Here is a 24,222-nt window from a genome sequence, read left to right as displayed (position 1 = left end):
GACACGGCGAAGACTAGCAACAATATGGCGGATGCTAACGTTATGGAGATGCTAGTCACCATCCGCGCAGAAATGGCTACACTACGCTCTGATTTCATGACCGAACTTCGTTCCTCTGTGTCAAGTCTACGAGCTGTAATTATGACAGAAGTCCAGTCAACTATGGCGACACTACAAAACAACTATCTCAACACAAACCCCCAAAAATAAAGGATATGGAAACGTTGTTGACTGACATTAATAAGCGGCTTACCGAATTGGAGACCAAAAACGACAAGCTTACCTCAGAGAACGTGAAGCTAAAGGTTAGTCTAGATCAGGGCTCTCCAACCCTGTTCCTAGAGAGCTACCGTCCTGTAGGTTTTCACTCCAACCCTCATCTAGCACACCTGATTCTAATAATTAGCTGGTTGAAAAGCTAAATCAGGTTGGTTACAACTGGGGTTGGAGTGAAAACCTACAGGAGGGTAGCTCTCCAGGAACAGGGTTGGACAGCCCTGGTCTAGATGAACAGTTAAACCGTTCCCCGAGACAGAACATAGGTGTGGTCGGAATCCCAGAAGAGACGGAAGGGCGCAATCCTACCGAGTTCATGGCCTCTTTCCCGCAAGACGTCCTTGGCGGAGAGACGTTTTGACACGCCCCCCCAGTCATCGACACGGCGCATCGCACTCTAGCGGCAAAACCACAGCCCGGTCGCCGTCCCAGAGCAATGCTGGTCCGCCTACATTACTTCCAGACCAAAGAGAAAATTCACCGGGGGACAGCTGAACTACAATGGCAAGCGGATCCATATCTTCCCAGATTACTCGGCAGACAAGGCAAGATGCAGAGCTGCATACAAAGATGTGAAAGCCCACCTTCACAAGGCAGGAGTCAGATTTGGCTTGATACACGCGGCTAAACAGAGGATTACTCTCCAGGGGGCTAGCCACACTTTGGACGACCCCCCCCCCCCCAGTCTGCGCTCACCTTCTACCGGGACAATATCCACTCAACAGCGGCACAGAACCCAGATCCGTGAAGGCTGCTAGGTATGTTATTAGGGTGCACACATGGTCAGTTTGTGGACGTAACCTTTTATTTGCCCTATTTGGGCAGTCCATGCAACGCATATAGATGTCTGACTACCTAGGGATTTGAACCGTCTACCATGCCATGGTATACAAAGTCATCGTTAAGAAGCGTTATGGTGTAATGTAACTAAGCTTTTCATTTATATAACTGAGGTTCTTTTTCATAAATGAATAAGCCAAAGCCCACTGACGTTCCTGTTAATTCACTCCTTTTAGTTGAGCCTCAAGGTTGGCAAAGGGGTGTAATTACTAGGCTATATTCATTTACTTTAAGCAATTTGTAATTTTAAATGTATTATATAGGCTAGGCTACATGTGACTGTATGGTGTGTGTGTTCGGGCACGTGCTAATGAGTGCAATAGCGATAATGCTTAGGACAATTTAAAAAGATTAGGTTATTCATTTTTCATCCACATGTCCAAAGATCTATGTTAATTCCCCTTTATTCAACATAGGAAACATTTTTATTTTTTTTCTTCTTAAAAACCCTTAGTGGGCTTCCTGTTTTAGTAACGTGACAGAAAACAGGGTAGGTACTGTTTTTTGGGGTCTGTCGTTTCATTTGGGGGACTCAATTATTATTATTTTTTTATGTTTTATTTTAGTTTAGGGTTACACAAACGTCTTATTAATTGTTTTGTTTTTGTGATGCACTACTCAGTCTGGGTTAAGTTATTATTTAATACTACTGTAACATAAACAGTTCATTTAAAGCAGTGTCCTGGAATGTTCGGGGCAGTGGGCATGTGGTCAAGAGGAAAAAGATTATAACGTTCTTAAAAAAAGGAAAGGGTTTCAATTGCTATGCTACAGGAGACGACTCATTTATCTTCAACAGAACATGCTAAGCTGAAGAGGGACTGGGTGGGCCAGGTGTACTGTTCTTCTTTTAGTTCAAACAAAAGAGGCACTGCCATCCTTGTAAATAAAAATGTCCCATTTTATATTTGAGCACCAAGATACAGACCCTGAAGGACGATTTTATTTTGATTACAGGTAATATACTTGGTCAACATATTACTACACTAAATGTATATGGCCCGAACACAGACTCACCCAAATGTATGTCCGACATGATTTTATTGTTTAATCAACACTGCAAGGGACTTGGGTTTATTTCAGGAGATTTTAATTGTACTTTGGGTAAATTGGATAAATCATCAACTGCTCCAGTCTCGAATCATAGAGGCTCAAATGCTCTCAGAATTCATCTGGTTTAGTAGACGTGTGGAGAGAGCTAAATCCTAATGTCAGAGACTGTACTTTCTACTCTAGACCCCATTATTAATATTCTAGATTGGACTATTTTTTTTATCCCCTCTACTTACAGGCATGTTGTCCAATCATGTGCTATTGGTTCTAGAGTCATTTCTGACCATGCCCCAGTATATATAGATATTGAAATTGGCAAAACAATCTCCAAAACGAGATATTGGAGACTTAATATGTCTCTGCTTAACAATGAAGGATTCTGCTCTGCTCTGTGATAGAGTATAAGTTATCACATTACTGGCTCGACAATCAACTCTCTCCTGTCTCAGCTGCAACTATCTGGGATGCTGCTAAAGCAACCAAAAGGGGTTATGTCATTTCCCAAGCCTCTCTGATCAAGAAGCTTAGAATGGAAAATAGGGAAGAATTGCAGGCTGAAGTAAAAGCATTTAGATCTTTTTCATAAACAACAACCAACCCAGGCGAACTGGAATTCACTAGCTTGTGCTAAGGCCAAATTCAATTTAGAGCATTCGAAGCATGTAAAAAAAAAATATATATATATATATATATAGTTGTTTTTTACCAAGCAAATATATTCTGAGTTCGGTAACCGTCCGAGACGTCTACTTGCACACCAACTTAAAAAATAACAGAATGAAAGATCGAATCATTCTATAAGGATGGCTCCACTTCTATGATCCATTGATTATCAATAATAATAAAAAATACTTGGTCTTTTACCAAATAGGGCTATCTTCTGTATACCCCCCCCTACCTTGTCACAACACAACTGATTGGCTCAAACGCATTAAGAAGGAAAGAAATTCCACAAATTAACTTTTAACACGGCACACATGTTAATTGAATGAGCAGGTGTGTCCGAACTTTTGACTGGTACTGTATGTTACTCCAAATCTTAAAGACCTGTTCACTTCAAATGATATGCTTTTGCTCACAAAGATTAAACATGACCTGATTAACTGGTCTACCCTACCAAACTCTCTTTTTGGCAGGATTAATGTTGTCAGGATGAATATCCTTCCTCGGCTAAGTTTATCTATTCCAAAATATCCCCTGCAAATTATCTGTCCTTTTTTTCAGAAAATGAACGCCAATATATCTAAAAATATATCTGGAACAATAAGAAACCTAGAAACAAATTTACCAAACAAATTAAGCCTAAGGATTTAGGAGGGGTCTCGTTGCCAAATCTGCAACCATATTACTGGCCTGCTCAGATCAAGCACGTGATTAGTTGGTGCCTAGACAGACGCCTCTCACTTTGGATGGAATCAATAGCATGTCATCCAAGAGCATTAGCTTTGAATAGATCCAGGCCTTATCTGACAATTCTACAGCACATAATACTGGGGCGGCAGGTAGCTTAGTGGTTAAGAGCGTTGTGCCAGTAACCGAAAGGTCGCTGGTTCTAATCCCCGAGCCGACTAGGTGAAAAATCTGTCGATGTGCCCTTGAGCAAGGCACTTAACCCCAATTGCTCCTGTAAGTCGCTCTGGATAAGAGCGTCTGCTAAATGACTAAAATGTAAAATGTAAAAAAGAATACACTCAAGGAGGTACTTGCAGATTCCAGACCATATATCACTCTGGTCACTGATTGCCCCTTAATCCAGATTTTCCCCCCCAAATAAGGAGTATTGGACTTCTGGACTGGAAGACGAAGGGTACCTGACCTTCTGACCTTCCGCCTTTATTTACTCAGGACACTCTTATATCGTTCCAACAGACAAAAACTGAGTTTGACTTACCCAACAAAGATTTTTTTAAGTACCTACAACTTAGACACTTCATAGAGGGTCAGAAGAAAGTGGATAAACGACGTTTTCAAATGACTGAAGTTGAAAAACCGTTTACGAATCCTACTGTTCGGAGAGGTTTAATCTCCGACATGTGTTCTATTTTATTGAACAGAAGTGCCTCATCCTATGATGCGTTGAGAGACATGTTTGGGAGAGAGACATTGGACATGCATTCGGCGAGGAAGAATGGGCTTCTATCTGCGAAAGGGTCTACCCAAAATGCACCTCCATAAGCGTACAATAACAACATTTCCCAAAAATGTTCATAGAACCTATTTTATACCTGTCTGCCTTCACAGAATGTTTTCCAATGCATCACATTTATGTTTCGAATGTGAACAGGATACTGGCACCTTCATGCATTTTTTGTTGGTACTGTAGAAGGATCCAGTCTTACTGGATTGATATTCATTTACACATCCAATTTGCTTTTTCACCCAATTAATATTTACTCTACTTTGATTGTACAGTTGTGTTCGACCCTGACTCTGAACGTCTGTTCAATACCCTTGTTTACTTAGCCAAAAAAAATGCATATTGTTATTAAGGTCCACACCTGAAATACCATCTGCGAGAATGTGGCTTACTCAAGCTTCTGCTATTCTACCCCTAGAGAAACTTACCGTTGATTTACACCAGAAGTCTGATACATTTTGGAAAATCTGGTCTCCATTGTGGTGCTATGTAGAAAAACCTCCCATAAATTCCCCCATGTTATAATTGTGATGTTTGTATATATTTTTCTCGCCATTTTTATGACCTGCCTTTCAGTATAATGTTTTGCTGTATCCTTATTCCTTTTATGGGACTCAGTCTGTGTGGTGGTCTTTGCACTCAGTCTGTGTGGTGGTCTTTGCACTCAGTCTGTGTGGTGGTCTTTGCGGTCAGTCTGTGTGGTGGTCTTTGTAGTCAGTCTGTGTGGTGGTCTTTGTAGTCAGTCTGTGTGGTGGTCTTTGTAGTCAGTCTGTGTGGTGGTCTTTGGTTGGTTGTCTATGTAACCCCTGTTTAAAGAAAATAAAATTCTGATAAAAAGATAATTACAAAAAATCAATAAATAACAGAAATACCTTATTTACATAAGTATTCAGACCTTTTGCGATGAGACTCGAAATTGAGCTCAGGTGCATCCTGTTTCCATTGATCATCCTTGAGATGTTTCTACAACTTGATTGGAGTCCACCTGTGGTAAATAAAATTGATTGGACATGATTTGGAAAGGTACACACCTGTCTATATAAAGGTCCCACAGTTGACAGTGCATGTCAGCGCAAAAACCAAGCCATGAGGTCGAAGGAATTGTCCGTAGAGCTCCGAGACAGGATTGTGTCGAGGCACAGATCTGGGGAAGGGTACCAAAAAATGTCTGCAGCATTGAAGGTCCCTAAGAACACAGTGGCCTCCATCATTATTAAATGGAATAAGTTTGGAACCACCAAGACTCTTCCTAGAGCTGGCCGCCCGGCCAAACTGAGCAATCGGGGGTGAAGGGCCTTGGTCAGGCAGGTGACCAATAACCCGATGGTCACTCTGACAGAGCTCCAGAGTTCCTCTGTGGAGATGGGAGAACCTTCCAGAAGGACAACCATCTCTGCAGCATTCCACCAATCAGGCCTTTATGGTAGAGTGGCCAGACGGAAGACAATCCTCAGTAAAAGGCACATGACAGCCCGCTTGGGCTGTCATGAGAACCAAGATTGAACTCTTTGGCCTGAATGCCAAGCGTCACATCTGGAGGAAACATGGCACCATCCCTATGGTGAAGCATGGTGGTGGCAGCATCATGCTGTGGGGATGTTTTTCAGCGACAGGGACTGGGAGACTAGTCAGGATCGAGGGAAAGATGAATGGAGCAAAGTACAGAGAGATCCTTGATGAAAACCTGCTCCAGAGCGCTCAGGACCTCAGACTGGGGCGAAGGTTAACCTTCCAACAGGACAACAACCCTAAGCACACAGCCAAGACAACGCATGAGTGGCTTCGAGACAAGTCTCTGAATGTCCTTGAGTGGCCCAGCCAGAGCCCGGACTTGAACCCGATCGAACATCTCTGGAGAGACCTGAAAATTAGCTGTGCAGCGACGCTCCCCATCCAACTTGACAGAGCTTGAGAGGATCTGCAGAGAAGAATGGGAGAAACTCCCCAAATACAGGTGTGCCAAGCTTTTAGCGTCATACCCAAGAAGACTTCGAGGCTGTAATTGCTGCCAAAGGTGCTTCAACAAAATGCTGAGTAAACGGTCTGAACACTTATGTAAATTTGATATTTCAGTATTGTATTTTTAATAAATTAGCAAAAATGTATACAAACTTGTTTTTGCTTTGACATTATGGGGTATTGTGTGTAGATTGATGAGAAGAAAAAAACAATTGAATCAATTTTAGAATAAGGCTGTAACGTAACAAAATGTGGAAAAGGTCAAGGGGTCTGAATACTTTCCGAAGGCACTGTATAAACAATTGGAGAAAGACGTTCACAACAGGCAGGGCTGGAAATGGGAAAACTGTGTGTGAGTTGAACCTCGTCTCCTCTCTCTTGTCTAGACGCTATTGGACCGTTTTGACTATGATGATGAGCCTGAGGGAGCCGACGAATCAAAGAAGGACGAGACATCTTTGTAAGACCCTCCTCCTCCTCATACATACAATGAGTGTGTGTGTGTGTGTGTGTGTGTTGTGCATCTGTATGTTAACTGTGTGTGTGCGTGTGCGTGTTTCATTCTGACAGCACCCAGCAGCCTCCAGGTTTCCCCCAGCACTTTCAACAACACATGATGGGCGTGGCCCAAGACCCCACACACCAGGTAATATACATGATGGGCGTGGCCCAAGACCCCACACACCAGGTAATATACATGATGGGCGTGGCCCAAGACCCCACACACCAGGTAATATACATAATGGGCGTGGCCCAAGACCCCACACACCAGGTAATATACATAATGGGCGTGGCCCAAGACCCCACACACCAGGTAATATACATAATGGGCGTGGCCCAAGACCCCACACACCAGGTACAATACATGATGGGCGTGGCCCAAGACCCCACACACCAGGTACAATACATGATGGGCGTGGCCCAAGACCCCACACACCAGGTAATATACACGATGGGCGTGGCCCAAGACCCCACACACCAGGTAATATACATAATGGGCGTGGCCCAAGACCCCACACACCAGGTACAATACATGATGGGCGTGGCCCAAGACCCCACACACCAGGTAATATACATGATGGGCGTGGCCCAAGACCCCACACACCAGGTAATATACATGATGGGCGTGGCCCAAGACCCCACACACCAGGTAATATACATAATGGGCGTGGCCCAAGACCCCACACACCAGGTAATATACATAATGGGCGTGGCCCAAGACCCCACACACCAGGTAATATACATAATGGGCGTGGCCCTGTATTACACCGCCCCCTCTTCCTCCCTCTCTACAGATATCTCTCCCTCCTAACGGCCAGCTCCAGGGTTATGGCTTGCTGCCGGGCCAGGCCTACCCAGGAATGGTGCGTCCTCCTGGACAGGTCCACCCAGGCCAGCCCCTCCCTGGCACAGGACCTCCAGGCTTCCCTGGGGGATACCCTCAACACGCGGGCCAGCAAGAACAGGTCAGATTAATACATTTAATAGATTCTAATTAGGTTCGGTAGATTTTTATCAGGCGTGAATGGTTAAAACATGAAAATAATCGTCCTGCCCTTAATTTAGTATACACGGACCAATCTAATGGTCATATGGATTTGGAATATTAAATTACCCAGTTAAGGTGTATCACTTCCCAGAGCTCATCATGCATCGCAAGTGTTCTTCGTGTTCTGCATGCAACGATGTAATTGTACTAACATATTTACTAACTTATTGATGTTGTAAATGTTATGGTTTCTGCTTGTCAGGATATGAATATGGACCTGGACCCCCCCTCGATGAAGGAGGGAAGACACCGACCAGACCTGGACCCCCCCTCCACGAAGGAGGGAAGACACCGACCAGACGGCAGGAAGTCACCATCAGGATCCAGGTGAGTGCTGGTCGGGTGGCCATTCCCTATTGGTTAACGGCTAAAGACAGCGTTCAAATGGCCAGTTCCTATTGGTTAACGGCTAAAGACAGCGTTCAAATGGCCAGTTCCTATCAGGGCCTGAAATTAACTTTTTGGTTAATTAAGCAGCCAAAATATATTTTTGCCATAATTACACCAAAAATAAACAATAAATGGAATAAGCATGCTTTGTGGTGTTCCTAAAAACAAGAAATGTATTGCTAGTAAGTATTAATGTGGTATATTGCTCATTGAGTCTTTTAACCAAATGTATGTTAAAAAGAATCAACTAAGTAAGTGGCTGCCCTGCCACAAAGTGCTGAGTTATCACGGCATATTTATTATTATAGTTCAGGGCTCTGTGCCGACGTGGATAACGAGGAGAAGGCTACATGATGTGCTCCTCAGTAAACATGGAGAAGCACACAAATAAATGTAGGAGAACAATTTAAAGTATTTGAGTGTTTTTAATGATAAGAAATGACTGAAATGTTTTTGGAGTGTTCCATGCTCAATCGAGCGCAATGTACCCTAACATTTTTAAAAAAAGTCATTCGGTGTGACAGAAATGTACAGCTTTTTTTTTGGGGGGGGTAGATCAGCTTTAATATTGCAGATAGATTGTAACTTCCATCAATGTAATTGTCTGCATCACTTCCAATCCCCCATGTTTTTTATATATATATATATACACATACATACAGTGGGGAGAACAAGTATTTGATACACTGCCGATTTTGCAGGTTTTCCTACTTACAAAGCATGTAGAGGTCTGTCATTTTTATCATAGGTACACTTCAACTGTGATACATACATACATACACATACATATCCTTTAAAAATATATATATATATTCCCCTTTTATTACTTTCCAACCCCGCCACCCTTTCCCCACTTGGAGTAAACTAGTGAACAACAACGCCTAGGCCTCTACTTCCAGCCCATACCCACTATCTACATATTATGGACACAGTCAATTTTACAATAATTACATTGAAAAACAACCTAGCATGTGACCAAAACCATGCCAAGAAACACAAGGACAAAGTCACACTTTAGAAGTCTTTCTTGACAATTTGACCAACTTCTACATGTGGCCTTCGGATTGAAATAAACTCTTCCCAAATGCTCTCTGTGTCACCACCCGCCAACGTGGGTGGTGAAATGACTAAATCTAATGCGGGTGTTAATTTCCCACCCTGGTTCCTATTGGTTAATGTTCAAATGGCCAGTTCCAATTGGTTAAGAGCCTTGATCAGCCTTGATCACATGAAATTGTGTAATTCCGAACTTTATCCAACGCAACGTTATATATTCCATGTTGTGCGACTCAATCACAATTAAAGCCCTGCCTACCCAAACTCGTGCTTTAATAATAATAATAATAATAATAATAATAAGCCATTTAGCAGACGCTTTTATCCAAAGCGCTTTGTTAGGAGATTTTATTTTTTTCCCTTTCAAAATGTCCAAGAGAAGCTAACATCCTCTCCAGTCCTTGTGCCGTTGCCTAGCGTACGTTGCTACAAGGTCTGGGATCTCTCTGGGATTTCCGAGGCTAGCCGAGCAGTAACATACCGGTATCTGATTTGTGTCTGTCTCTCTCTAGGTCTCCTAAGAGGAGGCGGTCAAGGTCCAACTCTAGAACACAGCGGTCCAGAAACAGACGCTCTCGCTCACGGTCCCGTGACCGCCGCCGACACTCCCCACGATCACGCTCCCTGGAACGCAGGGAGAGGGAGAGGGAGAAGGAGAAGGAGAGGGACAGACGTCAGAAAGGACTGCCGCAGCCCAAGGCTGACACGCTGAGCGGTGAGACAACTCTTTCTCTCACCATCTTTCTCTCCTCTCTTCCCTCCTTTCTCTCTCTTTTCTCTTTTTATTACCATCTACCTCTGTTTGCTCTTTTGGTTCCATTTCCACTACATACACTACCAGTCAAAAGTTTGGACACATCTACTCATTGAAAGGTTTTTCTTTATTTTTACAAAAAATTTTTTTTACATTGTAGAATAATAGTGAAGACATCAAAACTATGAAATAACACATATGGAATCATATAGTAACCAAAAAAGTGTTAAACAAATCAAAATATATTTTATTTGAGATTCTTCAAATAGCCACCCTTTGCCTTGATGACAGCTTTGCACACTCTTGGCATTCTCTCAACCAGCTTCATGAGGTAGTCATCTGGAATGCATTTCAATTAACAGGTGTGCCGCCTTCAAAGTTAATTTGTGGAATTACTTTCCTTCTTAATGCGTTTGAGCCAATCAGTTGTGTTGTGACAAGGTAGGGGTGGTATACAGAAGATAGCCCTATTTGGTAAAAGACCACGTCCATATTATGGCAAGAACAGCTCAAATAAGCAAAGAGAAACGACAGTCCATCATTACTTTAAGACATGAAGGTCAGTCAATACGGAAAATGTCAAGAACTTTGAAAGTTTCTTCGAGTGCTGTCGCAAAAACCATCAAGCGCTATGATGAAACTGGTTCTCATGAAGACCGCCACAGGAATGGAAGACCCAGAGTTACCTCTGCTGCAGAGGATAAGTTCATTAGAGTTACCAGCCTCAGAAATTGCAGCCCAAATAAATGCTTCACAGAGTTCAAGTAACAGACACATCTCAACATCAACTGTTCAGAGGAGACTGTGTGAATCAGGCCTTCATGGTCGAATTGCTGCAAAGAAACCACTACTAAAGGACACCAATAAGAAGAAGAGACTTGCTTGTGCCAAGAAACATGAGCAATGGACATTAGACCGGTGGAAATTTGTCCTTTGGTCTGGAGTCCAAATTGGAGATTTTTGGTTCCAACCACTGTGTCTTTGTGAAACGCTGTGTGGGAGAATGGATTATCTCCGCATGTGTATTTCCCACCGTAAAGCATGGAGGAGGAGGTGTTATGGTGCAGGGGTGCTTTGCTGGTGACACTGTCTGTGATTTATTTAGAATTCAAGGCACACTTAACCAGCATGGCTACCACAGCATTCTGCAGCGATACGTCATCCCATCTGGTTTGGGCTTAGTGGGACTATCATTTGCTTTTCAACAGGACAATGACCCAACACACCTCCAGGCTGTGTAAGGGTTGTTTTACCAAGACTGAGAGTGATACACAAAATAGTCCAAATTAGTGAAGTGAAATGAGGGCATTAAGGAGGGCATTAATCAGAGAGGCAACAAAGAGACCAAAGATAACCCTGAAGGAGCTGCAAAGCTCCACAGCGGAGATTGGAGTATCTGTCCATAGGACCACTTTAAGCCGTACACTCCACAGAGCTGGGCTTTACGGAAGAGTGGCCAGAAAAAAGCCATTGCTTAAAGAAAAAAATAAGCAAACACGTTTGGTGTTCGCCAAAAGCCATGTGGGAGACTCCCCAAAAATATGGAAGAAGGTACTCTGGTCAGATGAGACTAAAATTGAGCTTTTTGGCCATCAAGGAAAACGCTATGTCTGGCGCAAACCCAACACATCTCATCACCCTGAGAACACCATCCCCACAGTGAAACATGGTGGTGGCAGCATCATGCTGTGGGGATGTTTTTCATCGGCAGGGACTGGGAAACTGGTCAGAATTGAATGAATCATGGATGGCGCTAAATACAGGGAAATTCTTGAGGGAAACTTGTTTCAGTCTTCCAGAGAGGCTGGGATGGAGGTTCACCTTCCAGCTGGACAATGACCCTAAGCATACTGCTAAATCAACACTTGAGTGGTTTAAGGGGAAACATTTAAATGTCTTGGAATGGCCTAGTCAAAGCCCAGACCTCAATCCAATTGAGAATCTGTGGTATGACTTAAAGATTGCTGTACACCAGCGGAACCCATCCAACTTGAAGGAGCGGGAGCAGTTTTGCCTTGAAGAATGGGCAAAAATCCCAGTGGCTAGATGTGCCAAGCTTAGAGAGACATACCCCAAGAGACTTGCAGCTGTAATTGCTGCAAAAGGTGGCTCTACAAAGTATTGACTTTGGGGGGATGAATAGTAAGAATAAATAAAATGTTTACTCTTTGGTTCCATTTCCCTTTCAAATGTGAATCACTGTCACTTAATCTGTCATTATTTTCCTCCCCCCGTCTCTCTCCACCGTCTCTCCTCCCGTCTCTCCTCCCGTCTCTCCTCCCGTCTCTGCCCCCGTCTCTCCCCCCGTCTCCCCCCGTCTCTCCTCCCGTCTCTCTCCCCCGTCTCTCCTCCCGCCTCTCCCCCCGTCTCTCCTCCCGTCTCTCTCCACCGTCTCTCTCACCGTCTCTCCTCCCGTCTCTGCCCCCGTCTCTACACCGTCTCTCCTCCCGTCTCTCCTCCCGTCTCTCCTCCCGTCTCTCCCCCGTCTCTCCTCCCGTCTCTCCTCCCGTCTCTCCCCCGTCTCTCCTCCCGTCTCTCCTCCCGTCTCTGCCCCCGTCTCTCCTCCCGTCTCTCCACCGTCTCTCCTCCCGTCTCTGCCCCCGTGTCTCTCCTCCCGTCTCTGCCCCCGTGTCTCTCCTCCCGCCTCTGCCCCCGTCTCTCCTCCCGTCTCTCCTCCCGTCTCTCCTCCCGTCTCTCCCCCGTCTCTCCTCCCGTCTCTCCTCCCGTCTCTGCCCCCGTCTCTCCACCGTATCTCCTCCCGTCTCTGCCCCCGTGTCTCTCCTCCCGTCTCTGCCCCCGTGTCTCTCCTCCCGCCTCTGCCCCCGTCTCTCCTCCCGTCTCTCCTCCCGTCTCTCCTCCCGTCTCTCCTCCCGTCTCTCCCCCGTCTCTCCTCCCGTCTCTGCCCCCGTCTTTCCTCCCGTCTCTCCCCCGTCTCTCCTCCCGTCTCTGCCCCCGTCTCTCTCCACCGTCTCTCCTCCCGTCTCTGCCCCCGTCTCTCCTCCCGTCTCTGCCCCCGTCTCTCCTCCCGTCTCTCCTCCCGTCTCTCCTCCCGTCTCTCCTCCCGTCTCTGCCCCCGTCTCTCTCCACCGTCTCTCCTCCCGTCTCTGCCCCCGTCTCTCCTCCCGTCTCTGCCCCCGTCTCTCTCCACCGTCTCTCTCTCCACCGTCTCTCCTCCCATCTCTGCCCCCGTCTCTCCTCCCGTCTCTGCCCCCGTCTCTCCTCCCGTCTCTCCTCCCGTCTCTCCCCCGTCTCTCCTCCCGTCTCTCCCCCTGTCTCCTTCCTCCAGTGTGTAGTACCACTCTGTGGGTGGGTCAGTTGGACAAGAGAACACAGCAGCAGGACGTTGCCTGTCTACTGGAGGAGTTTGGACAGATAGACTCCATCAACGTAAGTTTAATGTGTGTGTATTTAAACCACACAATGACTCTTTAGGTTGCTCTTAAATAGTGGCTTCTACCAATTTAGAAGCTCTGATTTCTTGTGCCAATATCTTCCAATTCACCTGGTAATCTTCTTCCCCCCCCTCTCCTCTCTCCCCTCTCCCCCCTCTCCTCTCTCCCCCCTCTCCTCTCCCCTCCCCCCTCTCCTCTCCCCCCCTCCCCCCTCTCCCCTCCCCTCTCTCCCCTCTCCCCTCCCCTCTCTCCCCTCTCCCCTCCCCTCTCTCCCCTCTCCTCCCCTCTCCTCTCCCCTCTCCCCCCTCCTCTCTCACCTCCCCTCTCTCCCCTCCTCTCTCACCTCCCCTCTCTCCCCTCCTCTCTCACCTCCCCTCTCCCCCCTCCTCTCTCACCTCCCCTCTCCTCTCTCACCTCCCCTCCCTCTCCTCTCTCCCTTCCCCTCCCCTATCCTCCCCTCCCCCCTCCTCTCCTTCCTCCCCCAGATGATTCCTCCACGGGGTTGTGCCTACATTGCCATGGTCCACAGACAGGATGCCTTCAGAGCGCTGCAGAAACTCAGCAGAGGATCGTACAAAGTCAACCAGAAAGCCATCAAGGTATGTGGGCTAAGGGCAGGTTTCCCGGACACAGATTAAGCCTAGTCCTAGACATCCTAAAGTTAAATGAAGTGCTTCTTAGTTTATGACTAAGCTAAATCTGTGTCCCGGAAACCGGCCATCAATGTATGAAAGTAAATATTAGTATTTATTTGATTTAAAATGTATATTCTCCTAATGACTATTCTCTCTCCTCGTCCCCAGATTGCGTGGGCGTTGAATAAGGGTATCAAGGCAGAGTTGAAGCAGTACTGGGACGTGGAGCTGGGTGTTACCTTCATCCCCTGGTCTAAGATACGACAGGACCAGATAGAGGACATCCGAGAGGGAGGGACGCTGGACCCAGACACACTGGACCCAGGTAATAACACACACCTGAGCCATGTTCAGTACCAAAACCTTCTGGACCCAGGTAATAACACACCTGGGCCATGTTCAGTACCAAAACCTTCTGGACCCAGGTAATAGCACACACCTGGGCCATGTTCAGTACCAAAACCTTCTGGACCCAGGTAATAGCACACACCTGGGCCATGTTCAGTACCAAAACCTTCTGGACCCAGGTAATAACACACACCTGGGCCATGTTCAGTACCAAAACCTTCTGGAACGTTGCAGATAGAAATACCACAAATAGAACCAACGTGATTCCTTATTCTACGTGTCGGGAGATGCATGTTTGTTCTACGTAGTATATTTCTATCTGAATGTTTCAAAACGTTGGGTCCTGCTGAACGCGCCCCCCCCCAGGTAAACACCCAACGGAAACACACCGTCCTGCAAGCTTATACACAGCAGTCTAAGACTCAGGGACATGCCGTTGCCACGAGAAGCACCACAGATATTGAGATGAGATGCGATGCAAGACTTCATTCTCACACAGTCACACAGAGTATCTGCACGTGTTTACGGGTGCGCTTCACGCTGCTACAAACGTGGCAGCTACGGTGCCAAAACAGCGGACGACAGGTTTTGCGTTGCGATTCAATGCTCTCTCTCACTCACACACACACACACACACACACACACACACACACACACACACACACACACACACACAGGTACCTGTATATTATTTATATTATTATACTACCTGTCTGACCACATGTCCCTTGTTTGACAGAGTGGAGGGATGTTCGGAACAACCTGGAGACACCAGAGGAGTTCAGACAAAATGGCCGCTCTGAGCCGTTAGCCATGATGGAGGACACCGCAGTGACCCCACCTGTAGGCGCTCCTGTACAGGTAAATATTTGAGTTTGTTTCCTTCTTCACAGATGGCCATGCCTACCTCCCCAAGCCTGGGCTCAACCTCAGCGGGCTAGCAACCTTTTCAGATTCAGTATGGAACAGGGGTTATTCCCTGTTTACTGCACTACGTTTGACCAGAGGCCGATGCACTGTTTAGTGATTAGCCCCGTGGCCGCTGGTCAAACGTAGTGCGGTCACTAGTGAATAGGGTGCCGTTTCCAGTTGGTTACACTTGAGTCACTCTACAACTCTCTGTCTTAACAGGTTCCTCCCTCGTCATCTCCTCTACCCCAGGTACATCCGGTCCAGGTGCAGTCGATGGGAGGTGTAGGTTCTCTCCAGCAGCACCCCTCCTTCCCCCCCGGGCCTGGCCCTCCTGGTGGCCCCCCTATGGGCCTGCCTCCCCCTTCCTTCCCCCCTGGCGCCCCCCCGGGACCTCCTCCCTCCTTCATGAGACCAGGACCAAGGTTCAACCCCATGCAGATGATGCCACCAGGTAACACTACAAGATATCTCTCTTATCAAAATCTCTCTCACCCCTCTCTCCCTCTATTTCAATCACTCATTCTCAAACACATCTATCTACTGTTATCTATATAAAGCTGTCCATCTCTCTCCTCTCTAATAGTAATGTTCTCTCTCTATCCCTCCACCAGGTTTCCCTCCGCCTGGGTCGATGCCCCTGGGCCCCTCTGGCCACCCTCCCTCAGCAGGGGGTGAAGGGGTAGTGGACCTGTCTCTAGATCCAGCCGGCCTGGGTTTGTAACCTTAACCAGAGATCATAGTAGAATAATCCTTTACTAGGGTTTGTGGAGTAGTTTAGAGTGCAGAGTAGTTTAGAGTGCAGAGTAGATTAGAGTGCAGATTAGAGCGTAGAGTGCAGATTAGAGTGCAGATTAGAGCGTAGAGTGCAGATTAGAGCGTGGAGTGCAGAGTAGATTAGAGTGCAGAGTAGATTAGAGTGCAGAGTAGATTAGAGCGCAGAGTAGATTAGAGTGCAGAGTAGATTAGAGTGCAGAGTAGATTAGAGTGCATAGTAGATTAGAGTGCAGAGTAGAGCATAGAGTGCAGAGTAGAGCATAGAGTGCAGAGTAGATTAGAGTGCAGAGTAGATTAGAGCGCAGAGTAGTTGAGAGTGCAGATTAGAGCGTAGAGTGCAGAGTAGATTAGAGTGCAGAGTAGATTAGAGTGCAGAGTAGATTAGTGCAGATTAGAGCGTAGAGTGCAGAGTAGATTAGAGTGCAGAGTAGATTAGAGTGCAGAGTAGATTAGAGTGCAGAGTAGATTAGAGTGCAGAGTAGATTAGAGCGCAGAGTAGATTAGAGTGCAGAGTAGATTAGAGTGCAGAGTAGATTAGAGTGCAGAGTAGATTAGAGTACAGAGTAGATTAGAGTGCAGAGTAGATTAGAGTGCAGTGTAGAGTAAAGGGAGGGGCTTTAAGGAGTAAAGATATATAATATGTATTTTGCACAGCTTGGAGTCCTGGCCTAACCTCTGTGGAAGCCAAGGACCATACACACAACAGACGACTGCCATGTTAGTGTCACTAGTAGTCTAGTAGCTATCTGATAGAGATGTTTATCAGACTATGTGTATTAAACCTGTATTCTCTGTCTCCGTTCCCTCATCAGGTATCCAGGTGTCTGGTCCTCCAGGGTGCCCACCAGGCGGTCCCATCCCACCGTCTGGAGGTCTTCTTGGGGCTCGTCCCGGCATGATCCCCCTCCAGCGCCCCCCAGTCCACTCTCCTGGTCCGGTCCTCCCCCCACCTCACATGCAGCGCTTCCCTCCTCCCCACGGTGGCCCACATGGCCCCCACCCGCCTCGGGGCCCCCCCCACCACAACATGCCACCCCAGATGATGCCCCCCCACAGGGGCCCCCACCCCCCCATGATGCACCACGATGGCCCCCCTCCGCCGCCCGGGGGCCCAGGAGGGTTTGGGATGGGCATGCCCCCTTCCCACCCCATGAGGGGTCCCTTCCCTCCCCACGGGCCCCTCCCTGGGGGGCCCCCACCACCGTTCATGAGGGGGGGTCCTCGAGGGCCAGAGGGGCCAGAGGAGATGGAGGGGAGGGGGCCGTTCAGGGGGGAGAGGCCTGGGTTTAGGGACAGAGATCCAGACAGGGAGAGAGAGAGGGACTGGGAGAGGGAGAGGTTTGGAGGAGGGGGGAGGCGGTTTGGGGACGGAGGGAGAGGAGGAGGATGGGGAGAGAGGATGGAGGAAAGGGAAAGGTTTGGGGGGTGGCAGGAGGATGGGGGAGAGCCGAGAGGAGGAGGAGGGGGAGGGTGGGAGAGAGATAGAGACAGGCGGGACTGGAGAGAGAGACGAAGCAGTCCTGATGGAGATAGGGAGCGAGGGAGAGGAGGAGAGACGGAGGAGAGAGTGAGCGCGGAAGGAGTGCGGGAGGAGAGAGGGAGCGAGGTAGAGGATCAGAGGTAGGGGAGAGGGAGAGAGGTAGAGGAGAGGTAGGAGAGAGGGGGAGAGGTAGAGGGGAGAGGGGAGAGGTAGAGGAGAAGTAGGTGAGAGGGGGAGAGGTAGAGGAGAGTTAGGAGAGAGGGGGAGGGGAGAGTTAGGAGAGAGGGGGAGGGGAGAGTTAGGAGAGAGGGGGAGAGGTAGAGGAGAGGTAGGAGCGAGGGGAGAGGAGAGGTAGGAGACAGGGGGATAGGAGAGAGGGGGAGAGGAGAGGTAGGAGACAGGGGGATAGGAGAGAGGGGGAGAGGAGAGGTAGGAGACAGGGGGATAGGAGAGAGGGGGAGAGGAGAGGTAGGAGAGAGGGGGAGAGGAGAGGTAGGAGAGAGGGGGAGAGGAGAGGTAGGAGACAGGGGGATAGGAGAGAGGGGGAGAGGAGAGGTAGGAGAGAGGGGGAGAGGAGAGGTAGGAGAGAGGGGGATAGGAGAGAGGGGGAGAGGAGAGGTAGGAGAGAGGGAGCGCAGAAGGAGTAAGGGGGGAGAGACGGAGCGAGGGAGGAGTGAGGGAGGAGAGGGGGAGAGGCCGAGACGACCGAGGAACAGAGAGAGGACATCTCGTTGGGACACAGACGATCGACTAGGAGACAAAGCAGAGGTAGAACCAGAGAACAAGCTCCGGAACTCTGACGACAACAACACAGAACAACCCCCACCTCCTGCTGTTGTTGCTTCTGCCACGACAGAACCCTCTAAAGAACCTCCTACAGGTTCTGAAGATTCCACTGTAGAACCCTTCCAATCCCAACAGAAGGTGGAATCAGAACCCTCTGGCCTCCCTCCTGTTGAAGTGACTGCTACAGAACCACCTGTGGTGTGTGTATCAGAACCTACAACTCAACCTCACCCCATAGAGAACACACGTGCAGCTGAGACACAGGAGACTGAGCCAGTCATAGGCTAGTGTGGCTACCAAATAAAACTTTTTGTGAAGATAGCCTAGGTGCCAGACTGTTTCTGCCTTCTTGACAACTCCTGTCACTGACTCCTTATGGAATTGTCATGTTTGGCTTGACATTGACAGCAATGGAGCTGGCAAGAGCACAAACGGATCTTAGACCAGGCTAGTTTGATGTTGCCCCTCAACCACAGATCTAGAATCAGATTCCCCCCAATTGGAACCTTAGCCATAGGGGATGGTAATATACAGTGCATTCAGAAAGTATTCAGACCCCTTGACTTTTTCAACATTTTGTTACCTTACAGACATATTCTGAAATGGATTAAATTGTTTTTTTTCCCCTGATCAATCTACACACAATACCCCATAATTACAAAGCAAAAAAAGTTGTTTAATAGATAAGTATTCAGACCTTTTACTCAGTACTTTGTTGAAGGACCTTTGGCAGCGATTACAGCCTAGAGTCTTCTTGGGTATGATGCTACAAGCTTGGCACACCTGTATTTGGGGAGTTTCTCCCAATCTTCTCTGCAGATCCTCTCAAGCTCTGTCAGGTTGGATGGAGAGCGTCGCTGCACAGCTATTTTCAGGTCTCTCCAGAGATGTTCGATCGGGTTCAAGTCTGGGCTCTGGCTGGGCAACTCAAGGACATTCAGAGACTTGTCCTGAAGCCACTCCTGTGTTGTCTTGGCTGTGTGCTTAGATTCGTTGTCCTGTTGGAAGGTGAACCTTTGTCCCAGTCTGAGGTCCTGAGCGCTCTGGAGCAGGTTTTCATCAAGGATCTCTCTGTACTTCGCTCCGTTCATCTTTCCCTCGATCCTGAGTAGTCTCCAAGTCCCTGCCGCTGAAAAACATCCCCACAGCATGATGCTGCCACCACCATGCTTCACTGTAGGGATGGTGCCAGGTTTCCTCAAGACGTGACGCTTGGCATTCAGGCCAAAGAGTTCAATCTTGGTTTCATCAGACCAGAGAATCTTGTTTCTCATGGTCTGAGAGTCCTTTAGGTGCCTTTTGGCAAACTCCAAGCGGGCTGTCATGTGCCTTTTACTGAGGAGTGGCTTCCCTCTGGCCACTCTACCATCAAGGGCTGATTGGTGGAGTGCTGCAGAGACGGTTGTCCTTCTGGAAGGTTCTCCCATCTCCACAGAGGAACTCTAGAGCTCTGTCAGAGTGACCATCAGGTTCTTGGTCACCTCCCTGACCAAGGCCCTTCTCCCCCGATTGCTCAGTTTGGCCGGGCGGGCAGCTCTAGGAAGGGTCTTGGTGGTTCCAAACTTCTTCCATTTAAGAATCATGGAGGCCACTGTGTTCTTGGGGACCTTCAATGCTGCAGATATTTTTTGGTACCCTTCCCCAGATGTCAAAACTTCTCCAACTTCTCCAATCAATTGAAACAGGATGCACCTGAGCTCAATTTCGAGTCTCGTAGCGAAGGGTCTGAATACTTATGTAAATACGTACTAATATTTATACGTATTATTATTTTTATTTTTTCTGAATACACTGTATGTGTCCCCCTGTGGGCCCTGGTCAGTGCACTATATAGGGAATAAGGTACCATTTTTGGGACGTATCCAATATCTGATCCTGGATCAGTGGTTACAGGTCACTTCTACGTACTTTCCCTAATAGTCTCTCAGTGGCCTCCTTCACTTGTCTCCCCTCCTTCTTGACCACACGACAGAGAAGATGTGCTAGGTGTCAGCAAGCAATAGGGTGACAACTAAAACCCTGTCCAGTCCTTGTACCTATCAGTGCTCATTAAGGAAAGGAGACGAGAGGAAAGGAAGGTTTCTAGAAAATATTGTTGGGACAGGGTCACCTCAATAGTCTCGTCTCCTCACTTACTGTCCTGGTCTGAAAAGACAAACGGATGCATTCTGTTCCAAATAGGGTGTCACCTTGAGACGCAAGCAAGAGCAGGTAGATGTGTTCACTCGTCCAGTCTGTTGCAGATGAAGAAAAGGAGACGCGGAAAGGAAGCCAGGAGTCCAGACTGTAACTGAAAGGACTGTATCAGTGTTTTTTTTATCTGACTGACCTCTGACCTCTGACCTCTGAGTAACCACGGCCACTTTGGAGCTGGAAGTTCAATTCAGGGTTGTATTCATTAGGCACCAATTGGAACAAAACGGACTGAAACAGGGGAGGAGCTACCTGAAACTTGTCCAATAAGAAACGCTCGTTTTCGCTTTCCGTTGCGAAGCGTTTTTTTTTTTTTTTTTTTACTACGGTGTGCACTAATGAACACGACCCAGGTGAAGAGGAAAGAGAGGTCTGAGGGCGTTAGATTCTGTAAATAGGCTTTTTATTGCCAGTTGCCACTCGGTATGTTGTTAATTTTGAGCATCACGACAGGAAAATTGAACAAAAGGCCCTTTTTCTGCTGTAATGTTTTTTTTAACTAGTAAATGTTTACAGCAAGGCTTAGTATATGAGAAGTTTGTATAATTTTTAAGTTAAAAGAAAAAGAAAGAAGCAATGGAATAAAATCTCCAATATTTCAGCGAAAGGGAATTGTTGTTAATAATAAACTATTTTCGTACCAGAACTAGCCTTTTTCTGATTTGTTGATTTTGAGTTCTCAAACCATGATGAGAAAAGTCACCCCTTTCTTTGCTGAGCTCAATAACTAATCTGTTTATCAGCCTTTTAAAAGTGACATTTCACTGCAAAAATCAAAGTTTGTTAGATGTTTTCAGACCTTAGAAGTGGTCTTAATGTTCCTGTTTGAAATGCTCCCTTCCAATCTTCCTCCTAAAGTATCCGAACAGGGCCCCATATGTCAGGATTGTTTTGTTTGATCCGACTTTAATCAGCTTATTCCTGAGCCTGTGTTACAACACTGGTGTTGGGGGTTTGATACCTGTATGGGCCAAGTTATATTAGAGCTGGAGAGTAAGTGGCCTTATCCGAGCCAGAACGGCCCATAGGGCAGGAGCCTACAGTGCATTTCGGGAAAGTATTCAGACCCCTTGACTTTTTCCACATTTTGTTACGTTACAGCCTTATTCTAAAATGGATAAACTACCCCATAATGACAAAGCAAAAACCCTTTTTTTTTTTTTGATATTTTAGCTAATTTATTAAAAATAAAAAAAATAAATATCACATTTACATAAGTGTTCAGACCCTTTACTCAGTACTTTGTTGAAGCACCTTTGGCAGCGATTACAGCCTTGAGTCTTCTTGGGTATGACGCTACAAGTTTGGCACACCTGTATTTGGGGAGTTTCTCCCATTCTTCTCTGTAGATCCTCTCAAGCTCTGTCAGGTTGGATGGGGAGCGTCACTGCACAGCTATTTTCAGGTCTCTCCAGAGATGTTCGATCGGCTTCAAGTCCGGGCTCTGGCTGGGCCACTCAAGGACATTCAGACTTGTCTCGAAGCCACTCCTCCATTGTCTTGGCTGTGTGCTTAGGGTCGTTGTCCTGTTGGAAGGTGAACCTTCTCCCCAGTCTGAGGTCCTGAGCGCTCTGGAGCAGGTTTTCATCAAGGATCTCTGTCTTTGCTCTGTTCATCTTTGCCTTGATCCTGACAAGTCTCTCAGTCCCTGCTGCTGACAATCATCCCCACAGCATGATCCAGCCACCATGCTTCACCGTAGGGATGGTGCCAGGTTTCCTCCAGACGTGACGCTTGGCATTCAGGTTAAAGAGTTCAATCTTGGTTTCATCAGACCAAAGAATCTTGTTTCTCATGGTCTGAGAGTCTTTAGGTGACTTTTGGCGAACTCTAAGTGGGCTGTCATGCCTTTTACTGAGGAGTGGCATCTGTCTGGCCACTCTACCATAAAGGCCTGATTGGTGGAGTGCTGCAGAGATGGTTGTCCTTCTGGAAGGTTCTCCCATCTCCACAGAGGAACTCTGGAGCTCTGTCAGAGTGACCATCGGGTTATTGGTCACCTCCCTGACCAAGGCCTTTCTCCCCCGATTGCTCAGTTTGGCCAGGCGGCCAGCTCTAGGAAGAGTCTTGTGGGTTCCAAACATCTTCCATTTAAGAATGATGGAGGCCACTGTGTTCGTGGGGACCTTCAATGCTGCAGACATTTTTTGGTACCCTTCCCCAGATCTGTGCCTCGACACAGTCCAGTCTCGGAGCTCTACGGACAATTCCTTCGACCTCATGGCTTGTTTTTTGCTCTGACATGCACTGTCAACTGTGGGACCTTTATATAGATAGGTGTGTGATTTCCAAATCATGTCCAATCAATTGAATTTACCACAGGTGGACTCCAATCAAAGTTGTAGAAACATCTCAAGGATGATCAATGGAAACCGGATGCATCTGAGCTCTTGAGTCTCATAGCAAAAAATACTTATCTAAATAAGGTGTTTCTGTTTTTTTTATTTCTAATACATTTGCAAAAACCTTTTTTCGCTTTGTCATTATGGGGTATTGTGTGTAGATTGCTGAGGATTGCTTTTTTTTTTTATTTAATCAATTTTATAATAAGGCTGTAATGTAACCAGATGTGGAAAAAGTCAAGGGGTCTGAATACTTTCTTAAGGCACTGTATCTCTTTTGTTTCTGTTGCCCTCAATACAGGACAGGACGCTAGTCTGTTGCAGGAACTTAGGATGACATTTTAAATGATCTTAGTGCAAAGGAAATAAGCTTGATTTTAATTTACATGACCTGAGTTCATCTATCCATGTTAAAAGTATGATCCATAGCACCAGAAACATGTGATGTGTCATCCGTCCTGGTTGTACATGCTTTGTCCCATCGCATGCCCTCGGAGATGGTTGAGTAGTCCGTTCTGCCTGACCCCAATATCAGCGAATCAGGTTTGGTAACTTTGAGTTCAACTCTGGATTTAACCAGTCACACGACCGTTGCTCACCTTTTTTTAGGCAGGTACATTTTCTATGGCAATGAATCCTTCAGAACTAACCTGCTCCTGGGCAGGCTAACCTCCTGAGCAGGCTAACTCCATTTATCAAGTTGACGACCGACAAAATCGGATTCCCTCCCTCTCGCAAATATTGCATCATCGTCCCCTTCATTTGAGGAAGATGACTGATTTTAAATATTTTATTAATCAAACGTTTTTTTTTTTTTGTTGGTGTGTTAAAATACCACATTACTCGTGACGATGAGGCATGTGTGGTAAATACGGATGAAGCCCGTAGCTGGAATCTGTAGCTGGCTAGCTTTAGAAAACCCCGAGTAGCTAGCGTCGTAGAATACCACTCTGGTCATGTTTTTAGTTGTTCCAGTTTGTCCCAACTTTAATCGGCTTATTCTTGATACCAAACCTACAACTCCAATGTTGTAACACAGGGTCAGGAGTAAGCTGATTTTAAAGTTAACACGTGTGTCTGTATAAGGTGGCCCGTTATACCCTGGACATAGTGCTATGTAGACTTGTGTATTTTATTATTTAAATAGGCCTACTTACTGTATTTGAGTATTTCCAAATAATGTGGCTGAAATCAACAACTTTTATTTGGAAGTATTTGAAAGTATTGTAGCGAATTTGGGGGTAGCCCTGACTAGCATCTCAAAACTCGTGTCCATCGACTGTCAAGCTAACACCTTAACCGTTATGCCAAGAGGTCTGAGCCTCTTGGTGAGGTTGCTGGATGAT

The 24,222-nt window shown here is 46.8% G+C and overlaps 1 protein-coding gene across 1 annotated transcript in view; it reads left to right on the top strand.

Moving 5' to 3' along the window:
- Window positions 1–21,180, top strand: part of LOC311114583 (SR-related and CTD-associated factor 4-like) — a 53,098-nt gene extending 31,918 nt beyond the window's left edge. Inside the window, exons 8-21 of the mRNA XM_084189824.1 lie at window positions 6,652–6,725; window positions 6,836–6,992; window positions 7,122–7,499; window positions 7,561–7,731; window positions 8,017–8,141; window positions 9,773–9,975; window positions 13,301–13,401; window positions 13,892–14,005; window positions 14,210–14,366; window positions 15,129–15,250; window positions 15,521–15,752; window positions 15,913–16,014; window positions 16,888–17,642; window positions 18,186–21,180. Coding sequence (XP_084045950.1) covers window positions 6,652–6,725; window positions 6,836–6,992; window positions 7,122–7,499; window positions 7,561–7,731; window positions 8,017–8,141; window positions 9,773–9,975; window positions 13,301–13,401; window positions 13,892–14,005; window positions 14,210–14,366; window positions 15,129–15,250; window positions 15,521–15,752; window positions 15,913–16,014; window positions 16,888–17,642; window positions 18,186–18,629 — 3,135 coding nt within the window. The 3' untranslated portion in view covers window positions 18,630–21,180. The remainder of the gene's footprint in view (window positions 1–6,651; window positions 6,726–6,835; window positions 6,993–7,121; window positions 7,500–7,560; window positions 7,732–8,016; window positions 8,142–9,772; window positions 9,976–13,300; window positions 13,402–13,891; window positions 14,006–14,209; window positions 14,367–15,128; window positions 15,251–15,520; window positions 15,753–15,912; window positions 16,015–16,887; window positions 17,643–18,185) is intronic.
- The last annotated feature ends 3,042 nt before the right edge of the window (window positions 21,181–24,222 follow it).

The sequence above is a fragment of the Coregonus lavaretus genome, assembly GCF_964263955.1.
Source record: "Coregonus lavaretus genome assembly, contig: HAP1_SCAFFOLD_251, whole genome shotgun sequence".
Classification (NCBI taxonomy): Eukaryota; Metazoa; Chordata; class Actinopteri; order Salmoniformes; family Salmonidae; genus Coregonus; species Coregonus lavaretus.
Note: the sequence above shows the minus strand (reverse complement) of the source record. Positions and strands in the feature narration are given on the sequence as shown.